Source organism: Balaenoptera borealis, assembly GCF_965194805.1.
Source record: "Balaenoptera borealis genome assembly, contig: HAP1_SCAFFOLD_1746, whole genome shotgun sequence".
NCBI classification, from domain to species: Eukaryota; Metazoa; Chordata; class Mammalia; order Artiodactyla; family Balaenopteridae; genus Balaenoptera; species Balaenoptera borealis.
This window is the reverse complement of record NW_028122498.1, coordinates 8,530-23,936: the sequence shown is the minus strand read 5'-3', so window position 1 is coordinate 23,936 and position 15,407 is coordinate 8,530. Positions and strand designations below refer to the sequence as shown.

General features: G+C 44.5%; 1 protein-coding gene across 1 annotated transcript in view; it reads right to left on the bottom strand.

The window, feature by feature from the left end:
• The window catches only part of LOC309622181 (uncharacterized protein), a gene marked incomplete at its 5' end in the record, with an annotated part of 78,571 nt that extends 63,983 nt beyond the window's left edge, over positions 1–14,588 (bottom strand). The window contains 2 exons of the mRNA XM_082409303.1: positions 5,925–6,022; positions 14,539–14,588. Coding sequence (XP_082265429.1) covers positions 5,925–6,022; positions 14,539–14,588 — 148 coding nt within the window. The remainder of the gene's footprint in view (positions 1–5,924; positions 6,023–14,538) is intronic.
• Between the last annotated feature and the right edge of the window lie 819 nt (positions 14,589–15,407).

The following is a 15,407-nucleotide window of genomic DNA, read 5'->3' as shown; positions in this document are numbered from 1 at the left end:
GCAGGATACCTGTGTGGCCCAAGGAACTAGAGCTAGCAAATTATGGGCCAAACAATTGCAACCAAAGGCTGGAAGAGGAAAGGTCTGCAACCAGCTCTGTCTCCTAGCTCTCTGGTATTTGCTGCCAACGGGCAGAGTCTATTTCGTGAAGCATCAAGCACTGAAAAGAAGACTCCTGCTGCTGGAAGGTGACAGGAAGTAACGTCCAATGCAAGATCAAGGCTTGTCCTCGAAGCAATGCCCATAATGGAAGAAAAAAAAAAAAGAGAAAGCGGAAGAGAAACGTTAAGTCGCAAGTCCAACCTGGCCCCCAGCCTAGCCCAGCCCAAGGAAGGTAGGAGTCAAGGAGAAGAAACTAAAAGAGAAGAGCCTTGGACCACAACATTCTCCACAAGGTACACTCAACAAACTTCACCCTACTCTTGAACCAAGTTACAAAGAGAGCTTCTTAATCCCTACTTTGGCTCCTTAAAAGCTGCTATCAGTTCACTCATTAGACACATATGATTTCAGAACAACTGTAATAGTTCAAACTAGATGGCTCTTTCCTTCCTAAGGATTATTAATTAAAGAAGATCTATATAGCTCTAAGTATATGATACATAAAATAGAATACTCTGTAGAATATAAGTAACTCTTAGTTCAGTGTATTAATGAACGTCTGTAAGAAATGTGGCAATGATTTCCCTAATGGAAGAGCCTGGGGGAGGTAAATCTGTCTTCTAGGATTTCCTCCCCAGAGCTCAGAAACTCAGGTGTTGTTTTAGCTCTCCTACACTCTCTTCACCCAAGCCCGCCTTCCTGTTGGGGATCGGACCTCCCTATTGGCTCTCTCATACCTTTCAACTGCCTGCTTTGTGACATCACTCTCCTACCAAACCTACTACCACTTGGTAGAGTCTTGGGGTTTCCGTGGAGCTGTTTGGACCAGTAACCAGTGACCTCTGTACTGGACACGTGCGCCGTTCAGCTGCAGCCACTCGGACATCCTCTAGTGTTGTCTCCTCATCCCTTGTACCTGCAGTGGATGCTTCCTCTTCTCTGACCATGTCAGGTAAGAAAAGAAACTTTGGAAAGTTTTGCGTTCGATTTCTTTTGCCCCTAAATTGAGTAAGTAGGAGATTCAAAATAGCATGGAATAATGAGGGAAAGTATTGAACTACAAGTCTGGAGACCTAATTTCAGTTTTGACTTTGACGTTTACTATCTGTGTGACTTTGGACAAATCACTGGCTGTCTCACAAAGCCTGTTGCTTTCCTTAACTGTTACGTTAGGATACCACGTTGGGTTGATCACTCTGATCCCCTTCTTTTCCAGTATTGAGCCTTAAAGGGTACCCATGTAGAAAACGAAATCAGACACTTCTCAAGAGTGTTTCAACAGAAACATAGAAAAGCCAGGGGACATAGAAAACTAGCAATATATACCAAGATGTTTCATCTCTAATGGTCTCCCTCCACTAGGATTTCGACTAGTTGAAAAGAGAGAATAGGGAGAGAGGATGGAGAGTACTGGGCTCTACAGGGAGGCACAGAGTCGAGCGTAAGGAAGTTTAGGATGGTTTTCATTAGCACAGGCCAACAGGCACCAAGAGATGGGAGAAAATGTAAGAATGAAGAGGGAAAGCATAGAGGAGCTCTCAAGAAAAACGGAGTTTGCAATGGAATGCTGATGGGAACCAAAGATTTTCAATTAAAGCAGAAACAGCACAGAGGGAAACCTGCTCAGAGCAGGGCAAAACCAAGTTGATGGTAGCAAACCCTTACATTAACAGACTAAGAAGGAAAGTAAGGCCAGAACAGGGGATCACCAGGAAAGGCAGCTTATCAGAAAAGTCATACTCCGTTTTCTTTCTTTTATTGCCTCTCTGAATACAGTTGGCCACTTGACAGTTTTGAATATAAACATTTTAGAAATACGTTTTAGAAATGATGCCTCCTATAAACAAGCAACCACAGTGGTTATCTAGGGGGCTGCTTTTCAGTGTTTTATTCTTTCTAATTTTTAAACTAGGTAGACATTTCACCAATTCAACATTTTAAGTGATATCTTCTAAATTGAATCAGAAGGACTATTTTCCTTGGTGTGATATGTAGGTTCTAAGGCAAGGCTGCTTTTCATTTTTACAGTTATTTCCTTCCTAACACAGAGAGCACATTGATCAACAGCCATCGTTCGCTTGTAGAGCTTAGCTACCGAAGAAGAAGAAGAAAAAGTCAAGCCCCACATCTCTAATTCCCCCCCCCACTTAGGGAATTCCCTGGCGGTCCAGTGCTTAGGACTCGGTGCTTTCACGGCCAGGGCCACGCGGCGCGGCCAAAGAAACAAAACAAACAAACATCCACGTTTATCGAAAACCATATTGTGGAGTCCTGTGGATTTTCTTACATTTGAAAATCTTTTTTAATTGGATTCTAGGCATGATGGTTTTTTGAGGTTTTGGGATGCCATCTTCTTGGATGCTGAAGATGATTCTAATCTAAGTTCTAGGATAAATCCAAAAACCTTCCTGATACATTTTAAGCTTCCTTTCTGCTTATTATATAAGCTATATTCATTGAAATATATATTTCTCCTAGGCTTAATACCTCTTACTTGCTGGGTAAAAATATGAAGGAGCACAATAATGAAACTCTTTTACACTTATTATTTTGCTGTCTGCTTCGTACCGGTTTTCATTGAAATACTTGTCTATATGTGTTGTGGCTACCTATACATGCACATTTATTGCATTCTGTTGCTTGTTATGCATTTTTTACTGACATACCTTCTCTGTCTGTATGCATTGGCTAGGAATTCATTCACCTCTATCACCTCCATCGTGTCTTCTGGTTAATAGTATTCACTAAAATAGAGTGGGCAAAATTCACTTTCATAATATTGCATGGATAGTACAGAATGCCATTTGTTAGTAAATTCATTAGGCTTCGATACTTGCCACATACCCCAGTTTTCATTAATATCTATGGATTTCTTTTTCGTTAACGTAATATGCTTGTCATGATTTTTCTTTGTCTTTCTAGAACTTATTGTATCTTCCTCCATATAAATCATACGCAATAGATCAGCTTATTCATCTATTAATTATTACTGCTATTATTATTGGTGGTGGTGTTATAACCACTTTACAGGTGAGGAATCTGAAGTAATCAGATAACTCTTCCCTTTCCAAAAGCACTTAAGAAATCCACTTTCGGGTAATCATTTTGAGGTAGGATGAGAAACCAGGCTTGAAGAGGGCAAAAATGACTCTTTCAATTCACCAGTTGGACTGAGCTGTACGTCACCTCTAGGTAATAGCGTGGGAACTGCACAAGCAAAGGGAGACACTGAAGACGACAATGGTAACAGCCGTACTGTTTTCTAATGGACAAAAAAAATGCCTATATTATAAGTTCTATTTCTCCTGCTTTCTGGCAGTATCATGCTCAGAGTGGAGTCCTGGCAAGGAAGTCAGGATACTTAGGTTCTGAAACCTGGTAATGATACTAACATAATGAGAGAACTTGAACAAGTCAACCCGACCTCTCTGAGCCTCAGTTTCCTTACTCACGAAATGAGACTGAGAACATCGAAGTTCTCTAAGGGCCTCCTAGTTCTAAAATGCTTCCAGTCTAGGAAATAGCATAGAAGTCAATACGAGTGCAGGCTGAAGGGAAAGACAGGGCAGGGAGAAGGTTGCTTCCAGCCTAGAGAACAATCTCTGAACCACACCACTTGGCTCTTCTGCCCGTCTGTGCCCAAGATGGGAGCACAGGCAGTTAATAGAGAAGAGTGGAAAACTGCTCAGTCCTTACAGCCATCATTAACTGTCTGATTTTGGGTTTCTCAGGAAGTAGTGATAGTAGAGGTGTCCTGATAGCAAGAACCTTCAGATGATGCCGTTCCTCAAACGTAGTGAGAATTTCTCAACCTCCCTGAGTTTTTCATGACCCTCTTGTTCTTACAGAAAATTTCCAACATCCATCTCTACTTGGAACTCTAAATTCTCTGCAGCATTCTCCTCCTGTGGTGAGCAATGCAACTTCCCTAACACGAAGTGTCTGCAACTTCTCCAGAGTCTCTGCCCCTGCCGTCAGTTCGGCATCGGCTACTGGTACCCCTTTCCAGACACTCATGGGTAGTGCCTACCTTTACCAACATTCTAGCACGACTATGTTATCTGGAGTTACTGACCACAGCCAGATCTCCACTTCAGCTGCTTCCTATCCAGGTGTTCTTGAGTGGGACATCACAGCAAGCACTGAAAAGAATTCTTCTTCACTCGGAGACTTTACTCTGGCACTCACTGACCGCCACACAGCTGCCTCCTCCATGTTTCTGGCAGCCCAGGATGATAAAACTTCAGACGCCAAGAACATGGTCCCTCTACATCCATCGCTTTCTGCCAGCCTTGCTCAGGGAACACCATCTCAGATTCCAAATCAGGGGCAGAGCCGCCTGTCACTTCCCTGCCAGGAAGGAAGCCAGGTATATTACTGTAACCAAGGCACACTGGGGTCTTTACTGTATGGAGAACTTGGCTCCTGCCCGCAATCCTACGGCTCGGCGTCATACACAGGAAGTCGGGCCTCTGGGCAACCAGAAATGGGAATGGGACTGAAGGAGATTCAGCCCACAAATATCCGACCACCAGCTTCCACCTCTGCAGTCTGCCACCCTGTGTCTGCTCAACGCATCACAGAAACAAGTTTTCAAGGTGAGTATAACAAACGCCAGAGAAAGTTGAAGAATGAGGTCGGCATTCAAAAATGGGGTCAAATCGACAGCTGGGAAGGGGTGTAGAGACAGGTAGAATTTAGATCCTGAGCCTTTAATAACCACTACCTTCTCTCAGTGCTCTCTGTTTTTAGACTCTATATGAGAACACCTAGGGCTTCCCTGGTGGCGCCTGCCAATGCAGGGGACACGGGTTCGAGCCCTGGTCTGCGAAGATCCCACATGCCGTGCAGCAACTAAGCGCATGTGCCACAACGACGGAGCCTGCATTCTAGAGCCCGTGAGCCTCAACTACCGAAGCCCACGTGCCTACAGCCCATGCTCCGCAACAAGAGAAGCCACCGCGATGAGATGCCCGCACACCGCAACCGAGAGTAGCCCCCGCTAGCCGCCAACTAGAGAAAGCCCGTGCACAGCAATGAGAGACCCAGTGCAGCCAAAAAAATAAATACGTAGAATAAATAAGTTCAAACAGTAAATAAATACATAAACATAAATTACAAAAAAAAAGAACACCTAATGCAGGTGGGAAGGTGGGAGGGCCACTGTAGAGGTCATCTATGCTACATGTACAAGAACCCCGAGAGCACACCAATCGGTACCACACTTTTCACTGCTGTAGCCGATCATTCCCCCTGTACTGCCACACTGTAGCACTCCCTTCCCTCATCTACTGCTATAGTCTCTTTGGAAGGTGTTTCCGAACTCTTGTTATCAGAGTGCCAGTTGAACTGTCCTCACTTCCTTCATTTATACCAGGATTGAAGACCTTGTGGTCCGAGATCCTGTCCAGAGAGCAAGCAGGCTAAGGCTCTGTCTTTGTTGATGTATTTCATCAGAAAGGGCTCTACCCCCTCTCCTAGTTCATGGTGTGAAGTGTTCTTGGCCTCTCGGGAAAGTGGGGAGAATGGAAAGGACCCTATATGAGAATGCTAGGCTCTGTAAAACATTTCAGGTTTTTAAAAATAAGACTCATTTTGTATTGGACTGACAACAGTCCTATGAAATACAAAGAAGGCCGAGAATCAGTGACAGGAAAGGATCACCAGTAAGAACTACAGCAGTCACCGCTTACCTCGTAGCATAGGGCACTGTCCGTGATCCTTAAGAAGAGTTAGTAGAAATGCCTTGCCCATCTTGCCCCTGAACCCCTTGAAAGGTACACGACTGCTGTGTTGGTGTTTAGGGGGAGCATCTCACTTACCAGGGACTGACTTCTCCCTTGATTCCTCTGTAGTGATGGAGACTTCCCCGCTGATGAAAAATTCCCTGGGATTGCAACCTCCAAGCCAGACAGCTTTCCTATGGAATGACAGAGAACTTGTCAAGGTGAAACACCAGTCTGCGGGAGAAAGGGAGGAAGAGAATGATGGAAATCGTTTCTGGGAAACTATTTTTACATTATGTGTTGTTTGTTCCCGGTAAATAAACTGAAATCTTCTTAACAGTACAACAAAATCTAAACCACTAAAGCCAACAATACAGGAGTATAACGTTCGACAAAAATTTCTTTGGCTGTGCAGCATGTGGGATCTTAGCTCCCCAACCAGGGATTGAACCCACGCCTGCTGCATTGGAAGCGCAGAGTCTTCACCACGGGACCACCGGGGAAGTCCCAGGACTATCACTTTTAAAGGAGAAGGTACAAACCCCTCGGTTCTATGAACTGGAGATTTTTAGTAAGAAGTCAATATATTTGTTGTTAGGCACATTTTATGTTAGGCTGTCTCCCTGCACAGGATGCAGGCGCCTTGAGAATGGAAGTCATATCCCTCTATAGTACGTCCCTCTTCTTTCTGCTTTGCAGTTTGCTGCTCCACTTGTTCAACCCCACCTAGTAATAACCTATACTTCCCTTGTTCCTGTTTTCCCATCTGGAAAACAGACAAAAGGCAACCAAACAACGCAAAGGTCTCAACAAATAAGGGATATCCAAAACCAGAGATGGCCAGAACTTCTGTACCCCTGATGAAATAGTCCTCATACAAAACCTGATAATCAAATTCCTTAATGCTAGGAATCACAGTGAAAAATAGTATCTGAACTGACTTCTGTCAGATGAGTGAGAACTAAGGTTAATTCAGTGTATCTGAAGCATAGAAAGTGAGGGCAAAAGTGGCACAAGATGGGGCTAGAGAAGCAGAGAGGATTCTAGACCACGCAGAGTCTTAAAGGCCAACAGTGTGTTTTCTATTCTCAAAACAATGCTTGTGAGCGATGTTTATGAGCAACGTTCCAACTTGCTTTGAAGGTTTCTTGTGTGAAGAGTGGATTGGAAGGAAACAAGATATATGGACACCAGTTAGGACCTAATCGCAACAGACAGGCAAGTTCAGTATTAGGAAGTTGAGGAAGAGCTGGCTGACAGATTCCAAAGAAATTCAGGAGATGAACTGAAGCGGGCTTAATGGGGTAGGAGATGGAGGAAAGGAAGGTCTTAGGGAATTCAAGGGTTTACTGCACACATGAGCAAAGTCTCAAAATTAATCATTTGAACGTACAGAGGCGGATCTCCCAAATGACACCGGTTAGGAAGCAACGGTACGCCCTTTAGAATTCCTAGAGACAACACAAATCAACTGTTTCGATGGAAAATTCGGCGGGACTCTTGATTTCCATGGGAATACAGAGAAAAGAGACACTGATCTGGCTTGCAGGTATATTTAGGAAGTTGTTAGCCGGACATCACCTACTAGTATCATGTAAGTAGGCCGTCCGAAGTAGGAAGCTTAGGGGAAAAACCTGGAGGAAAACTTAAAAGCTTAAGCCACACCTCTACACTACACCACCTTTCACAATTTCTTCTCAGATAAGCATCATCCCCATCAGTGAAGAAACTCGTTCGTACCTCATAATAGGAAAAACAGGCCTAAAGATTCAATGTGTGTCTTGGGAGGTCCCATCTATGCGATATCTTCCTGGGACCAGAAAAGGCCCCAGGAAGATCCATCTCTGCACCCCTGAAAGCTTACCACCAAGGAAAATGACTAGGTCCATAGATTTCCTCCCTCAAACCAGCTTACCTCACACATAGATCATTAGCAACTCCGCCCTTACTCACATTATCACAGTCACAAGAGTGGTTAGGGAGAAAAGCACTAACCAGGGGAACTAAAACAGAGGCAATCCAGGCCAAGCTGGGCTGGTGGCAGATATCTTGCTCCTTACGCTCGGGTGCATAATGCGACTCACCACAGTGCCTTTTTCACAGACCCTTTTGAACGTTTCTCCACAGAATCCAACAGCTCAAGTTAGTTCATGACGCTTCAAGGTCAACAATCGTCAAGAGAAAAACATGCAATATGTCTTACAATGTTGGATTCCTTACAAACAGGACAAGGAGATAACCATGTAGACAAAACCAGAGCATTTGAAAACATCTGTATTCTACAAACACACCAGTGAATGCTATAAATAAGGTACTATGACATAAAACAAAATGAAAACTAGATGTGAGACTCTTCTCTTCAGTGTACAGACTTCATGGCAGTTGCTGCACACTATCTAGCTACTTAGATCTTTAACTCTCTGTTCTGTTAATACCAAATGAGGCCCAAGTGTGTCAACCTGTTTCCCACAGAAACCAAAAAGTCTACATGCATCTCTTTTCTCCTGTGCCCTTTCACCTTACCTGCTCCCAATTCTCCACCAACGTCCTCCTCTTTCTCTAATTATTCTCCTCTTCATTTTGCTTGGCCTTGCCCCCAAGCATGCAAGACAGAGAGTCCTAGAGGTCCAAGATTCTAGAGTGGCTGTTTGCAAGGCGGAGGAGATTACAGTAACTGCCACACTGTATATACTTCTGTGCAAAGAAAAAGGGACAGTGTTCAGAATGTCTCTCACATATAACAAGAGCTGGAGATGGCAGGATACCTGTGTGGCCCAAGGAACTAGAGCTAGCAAATTATGGGCCAAACAATTGCAACCAAAGGCTGGAAGAGGAAAGGTCTGCAACCAGCTCTGTCTCCTAGCTCTCTGGTATTTGCTGCCAACGGGCAGAGTCTATTTCGTGAAGCATCAAGCACTGAAAAGAAGACTCCTGCTGCTGGAAGGTGACAGGAAGTAACGTCCAATGCAAGATCAAGGCTTGTCCTCGAAGCAATGCCCATAATGGAAGAAAAAAAAAAAAGAGAAAGCGGAAGAGAAACGTTAAGTCGCAAGTCCAACCTGGCCCCCAGCCTAGCCCAGCCCAAGGAAGGTAGGAGTCAAGGAGAAGAAACTAAAAGAGAAGAGCCTTGGACCACAACATTCTCCACAAGGTACACTCAACAAACTTCACCCTACTCTTGAACCAAGTTACAAAGAGAGCTTCTTAATCCCTACTTTGGCTCCTTAAAAGCTGCTATCAGTTCACTCATTAGACACATATGATTTCAGAACAACTGTAATAGTTCAAACTAGATGGCTCTTTCCTTCCTAAGGATTATTAATTAAAGAAGATCTATATAGCTCTAAGTATATGATACATAAAATAGAATACTCTGTAGAATATAAGTAACTCTTAGTTCAGTGTATTAATGAACGTCTGTAAGAAATGTGGCAATGATTTCCCTAATGGAAGAGCCTGGGGGAGGTAAATCTGTCTTCTAGGATTTCCTCCCCAGAGCTCAGAAACTCAGGTGTTGTTTTAGCTCTCCTACACTCTCTTCACCCAAGCCCGCCTTCCTGTTGGGGATCGGACCTCCCTATTGGCTCTCTCATACCTTTCAACTGCCTGCTTTGTGACATCACTCTCCTACCAAACCTACTACCACTTGGTAGAGTCTTGGGGTTTCCGTGGAGCTGTTTGGACCAGTAACCAGTGACCTCTGTACTGGACACGTGCGCCGTTCAGCTGCAGCCACTCGGACATCCTCTAGTGTTGTCTCCTCATCCCTTGTACCTGCAGTGGATGCTTCCTCTTCTCTGACCATGTCAGGTAAGAAAAGAAACTTTGGAAAGTTTTGCGTTCGATTTCTTTTGCCCCTAAATTGAGTAAGTAGGAGATTCAAAATAGCATGGAATAATGAGGGAAAGTATTGAACTACACGTCTGGAGACCTAATTTCAGTTTTGACTTTGACGTTTACTATCTGTGTGACTTTGGACAAATCACTGGCTGTCTCACAAAGCCTGTTGCTTTCCTTAACTGTTACGTTAGGATACCACGTTGGGTTGATCACTCTGATCCCCTTCTTTTCCAGTATTGAGCCTTAAAGGGTACCCATGTAGAAAACGAAATCAGACACTTCTCAAGAGTGTTTCAACAGAAACATAGAAAAGCCAGGGGACATAGAAAACTAGCAATATATACCAAGATGTTTCATCTCTAATGGTCTCCCTCCACTAGGATTTCGACTAGTTGAAAAGAGAGAATAGGGAGAGAGGATGGAGAGTACTGGGCTCTACAGGGAGGCACAGAGTCGAGCGTAAGGAAGTTTAGGATGGTTTTCATTAGCACAGGCCAACAGGCACCAAGAGATGGGAGAAAATGTAAGAATGAAGAGGGAAAGCATAGAGGAGCTCTCAAGAAAAACGGAGTTTGCAATGGAATGCTGATGGGAACCAAAGATTTTCAATTAAAGCAGAAACAGCACAGAGGGAAACCTGCTCAGAGCAGGGCAAAACCAAGTTGATGGTAGCAAACCCTTACATTAACAGACTAAGAAGGAAAGTAAGGCCAGAACAGGGGATCACCAGGAAAGGCAGCTTATCAGAAAAGTCATACTCCGTTTTCTTTCTTTTATTGCCTCTCTGAATACAGTTGGCCACTTGACAGTTTTGAATATAAACATTTTAGAAATACGTTTTAGAAATGATGCCTCCTATAAACAAGCAACCACAGTGGTTATCTAGGGGGCTGCTTTTCAGTGTTTTATTCTTTCTAATTTTTAAACTAGGTAGACATTTCACCAATTCAACATTTTAAGTGATATCTTCTAAATTGAATCAGAAGGACTATTTTCCTTGGTGTGATATGTAGGTTCTAAGGCAAGGCTGCTTTTCATTTTTACAGTTATTTCCTTCCTAACACAGAGAGCACATTGATCAACAGCCATCGTTCGCTTGTAGAGCTTAGCTACCGAAGAAGAAGAAGAAGAAGAAGAAAAAGTCAAGCCCCACATCTCTAATTCCCCCCCCCACTTAGGGAATTCCCTGGCGGTCCAGTGCTTAGGACTCGGTGCTTTCACGGCCAGGGCCACGCGGCGCGGCCAAAGAAACAAAACAAACAAACATCCACGTTTATCGAAAACCATATTGTGGAGTCCTGTGGATTTTCTTACATTTGAAAATCTTTTTTAATTGGATTCTAGGCATGATGGTTTTTTGAGGTTTTGGGATGCCATCTTCTTGGATGCTGAAGATGATTCTAATCTAAGTTCTAGGATAAATCCAAAAACCTTCCTGATACATTTTAAGCTTCCTTTCTGCTTATTATATAAGCTATATTCATTGAAATATATATTTCTCCTAGGCTTAATACCTCTTACTTGCTGGGTAAAAATATGAAGGAGCACAATAATGAAACTCTTTTACACTTATTATTTTGCTGTCTGCTTCGTACCGGTTTTCATTGAAATACTTGTCTATATGTGTTGTGGCTACCTATACATGCACATTTATTGCATTCTGTTGCTTGTTATGCATTTTTTACTGACATACCTTCTCTGTCTGTATGCATTGGCTAGGAATTCATTCACCTCTATCACCTCCATCGTGTCTTCTGGTTAATAGTATTCACTAAAATAGAGTGGGCAAAATTCACTTTCATAATATTGCATGGATAGTACAGAATGCCATTTGTTAGTAAATTCATTAGGCTTCGATACTTGCCACATACCCCAGTTTTCATTAATATCTATGGATTTCTTTTTCGTTAACGTAATATGCTTGTCATGATTTTTCTTTGTCTTTCTAGAACTTATTGTATCTTCCTCCATATAAATCATACGCAATAGATCAGCTTATTCATCTATTAATTATTACTGCTATTATTATTGGTGGTGGTGTTATAACCACTTTACAGATGAGGAATCTGAAGTAATCAGATAACTCTTCCCTTTCCAAAAGCACTTAAGAAATCCACTTTCGGGTAATCATTTTGAGGTAGGATGAGAAACCAGGCTTGAAGAGGGCAAAAATGACTCTTTCAATTCACCAGTTGGACTGAGCTGTACGTCACCTCTAGGTAATAGCGTGGGAACTGCACAAGCAAAGGGAGACACTGAAGACGACAATGGTAACAGCCGTACTGTTTTCTAATGGACAAAAAAAATGCCTATATTATAAGTTCTATTTCTCCTGCTTTCTGGCAGTATCATGCTCAGAGTGGAGTCCTGGCAAGGAAGTCAGGATACTTAGGTTCTGAAACCTGGTAATGATACTAACATAATGAGAGAACTTGAACAAGTCAACCCGACCTCTCTGAGCCTCAGTTTCCTTACTCACGAAATGAGACTGAGAACATCGAAGTTCTCTAAGGGCCTCCTAGTTCTAAAATGCTTCCAGTCTAGGAAATAGCATAGAAGTCAATACGAGTGCAGGCTGAAGGGAAAGACAGGGCAGGGAGAAGGTTGCTTCCAGCCTAGAGAACAATCTCTGAACCACACCACTTGGCTCTTCTGCCCGTCTGTGCCCAAGATGGGAGCACAGGCAGTGAATAGAGAAGAGTGGAAAACTGCTCAGTCCTTACAGCCATCATTAACTGTCTGATTTTGGGTTTCTCAGGAAGTAGTGATAGTAGAGGTGTCCTGATAGCAAGAACCTTCAGATGATGCCGTTCCTCAAACGTAGTGAGAATTTCTCAACCTCCCTGAGTTTTTCATGACCCTCTTGTTCTTACAGAAAATTTCCAACATCCATCTCTACTTGGAACTCTAAATTCTCTGCAGCATTCTCCTCCTGTGGTGAGCAATGCAACTTCCCTAACACGAAGTGTCTGCAACTTCTCCAGAGTCTCTGCCCCTGCCGTCAGTTCGGCATCGGCTACTGGTACCCCTTTCCAGACACTCATGGGTAGTGCCTACCTTTACCAACATTCTAGCACGACTATGTTATCTGGAGTTACTGACCACAGCCAGATCTCCACTTCAGCTGCTTCCTATCCAGGTGTTCTTGAGTGGGACATCACAGCAAGCACTGAAAAGAATTCTTCTTCACTCGGAGACTTTACTCTGGCACTCACTGACCGCCACACAGCTGCCTCCTCCATGTTTCTGGCAGCCCAGGATGATAAAACTTCAGACGCCAAGAACATGGTCCCTCTACATCCATCGCTTTCTGCCAGCCTTGCTCAGGGAACACCATCTCAGATTCCAAATCAGGGGCAGAGCCGCCTGTCACTTCCCTGCCAGGAAGGAAGCCAGGTATATTACTGTAACCAAGGCACACTGGGGTCTTTACTGTATGGAGAACTTGGCTCCTGCCCGCAATCCTACGGCTCGGCGTCATACACAGGAAGTCGGGCCTCTGGGCAACCAGAAATGGGAATGGGACTGAAGGAGATTCAGCCCACAAATATCCGACCACCAGCTTCCACCTCTGCAGTCTGCCACCCTGTGTCTGCTCAACGCATCACAGAAACAAGTTTTCAAGGTGAGTATAACAAACGCCAGAGAAAGTTGAAGAATGAGGTCGGCACTCAAAAATGGGGTCAAATCGACAGCTGGGAAGGGGTGTAGAGGCAGGTAGAATTTAGATCCTGAGCCTTTAATAACCACTACCTTCGCTCAGTGCCCTCTGTTTTTAGACTCTCTATGAGAACACCTAGGGCTTCCCTGGTGGCGCCGTGGTTAAGAATCCGCCTGCCAATGCAATGCGGGGGACACGGGTTCGAGCCCTGGTCTGCGAAGATCCCACATGCCGTGCAGCAACTAAGCGCATGTGCCACAACGACGGAGCCTGCATTCTAGAGCCCGTGAGCCTCAACTACCGAAGCCCACGTGCCTACAGCCCATGCTCCGCAACAAGAGAAGCCACCGCGATGAGAAGCCCGCACACCGCAACCGAGAGTAGCCCCCGCTAGCCGCCAACTAGAGAAAGCCCGTGCACAGCAATGAGAGACCCAGTGCAGCCAAAAAAATAAATACGTAGAATAAATAAGTTCAAACAGTAAATAAATACATAAACATAAATTACAAAAAAAAGAACACCTAATGCAGGTGGGAAGGTGGGAGGGCCACTGTAGAGGTCATCTATGCTACATGTACAAGAACGCCGAGAGCACACCAATCGGTACCACACTTTTCACTGCTGTAGCCGATCGTTCCCCCTGTACTGCCACACTGTAGCACTCCCTTCCCTCATCTACTGCTATAGTCTCTTCGGAAGGTGTTTCAGAACTCTTGTTATGTGAGTGCCAGTTGAACTGTCCTCACTTCCTTCATTTATACCAGGATTGAAGACCTTGTGGTCCGAGATCCTGTCCAGAGAGCAAGCAGGCTAAGACTCTGTCTTTGTTGATGTGTTTCATCAGCAAGGGCTCTACCCCCTCTCCTAGTTCATGGTGTGACGTGTTCTTGGCCTCTCGGGAAAGTGGGGAGAATGGAAAGGACCCTATATGAGAATGCTAGGCTTTGTAAAACATTTCAGGTTTTTAAAAATAAGACTCATTTTGTATTGGACTTATAACAGTCCTATGAAATACAAAGCGAGCCGAGAATCAGTGACAGGAAAGGCTCACCAGTAAGAATTACAACAGTCACCGCTTACCTCGTAGCATAGGGCACTGTCCGTGATCCTTAAGAAGAGTTAGTAGAAATGCCTTGCCCATCTTGCCCCTGAACCCCTTGAAAGGTACATGACTGCTGTGTTGGTGTTTAGGGGGAGCATCTCACTTACCAGGGACTGACTTCTCCCTTGATCCCTTTGTAGGGATGGAGACCTCCCCCCTGGTGATGAAAAATTCCCTGGGATTGCAACCTCCAAGCCAGACGTTTTGTGTGACACAAAGTCAAGAACTCCCCAAGTCCTGCAGTAGCAGAAACAGCCACATACTTGAGAGTAACCCACCATCTGAACTTGGGGACATTTCAGTGACAGCTCCAGTCCAGAGTGCCAGGCGTCTCCTGGCCCTGCCTCCAGCTCCAAGCCAGGGACAAATAGAGAGTAAGCACGTGGATGATATCAAAACCAAGCTTTCAAAGCCTCTGGATGCCTACCAGATCCCAACAGAGAACCAAGATCCTCCACTACTCCCTTTAGGAATCCCTGATATTCACCAGCCGCTGGCCTGCACCGATCCCCTCAGCCAAGAGGAGCAGCCTGGTTCTGAAAATGCTGATCTGGGAGAGAACAGCCGGAGTCGTCAGGACCTAGGGACACTTGAAAATGGGATTGAACCTAGCAGTGGTCTTGCAGACATTACTACACTGGCGGAGGATATTCACCTTCCCCAGCTCTTTAATCCTTTGAAAGATCTTGATCAATCCCAAGGTCCCAACGTGATCAAAGCTAAAGACACCAGAGCCATTAAGGTGAATCAGGTGCAGGAAAAGCCAAGTGTCATAAAGGTTCCCTCTGATCAACCCAGGAAGAACAAACAGAAAGCCTCTGAGCCTATCAGTGGCGCTCCCAAGGCCAAAATCCAGCCAAAGAATCCAGAGTGCCTGTTAGGGGGAGAAGTGGTTATATGCCACGCTGCAGTCAGTGACAGGGCTCCTGTGAACACGGCCAAGCACTCTCAAGGCAAACCTCAGAAAGCTGCATCC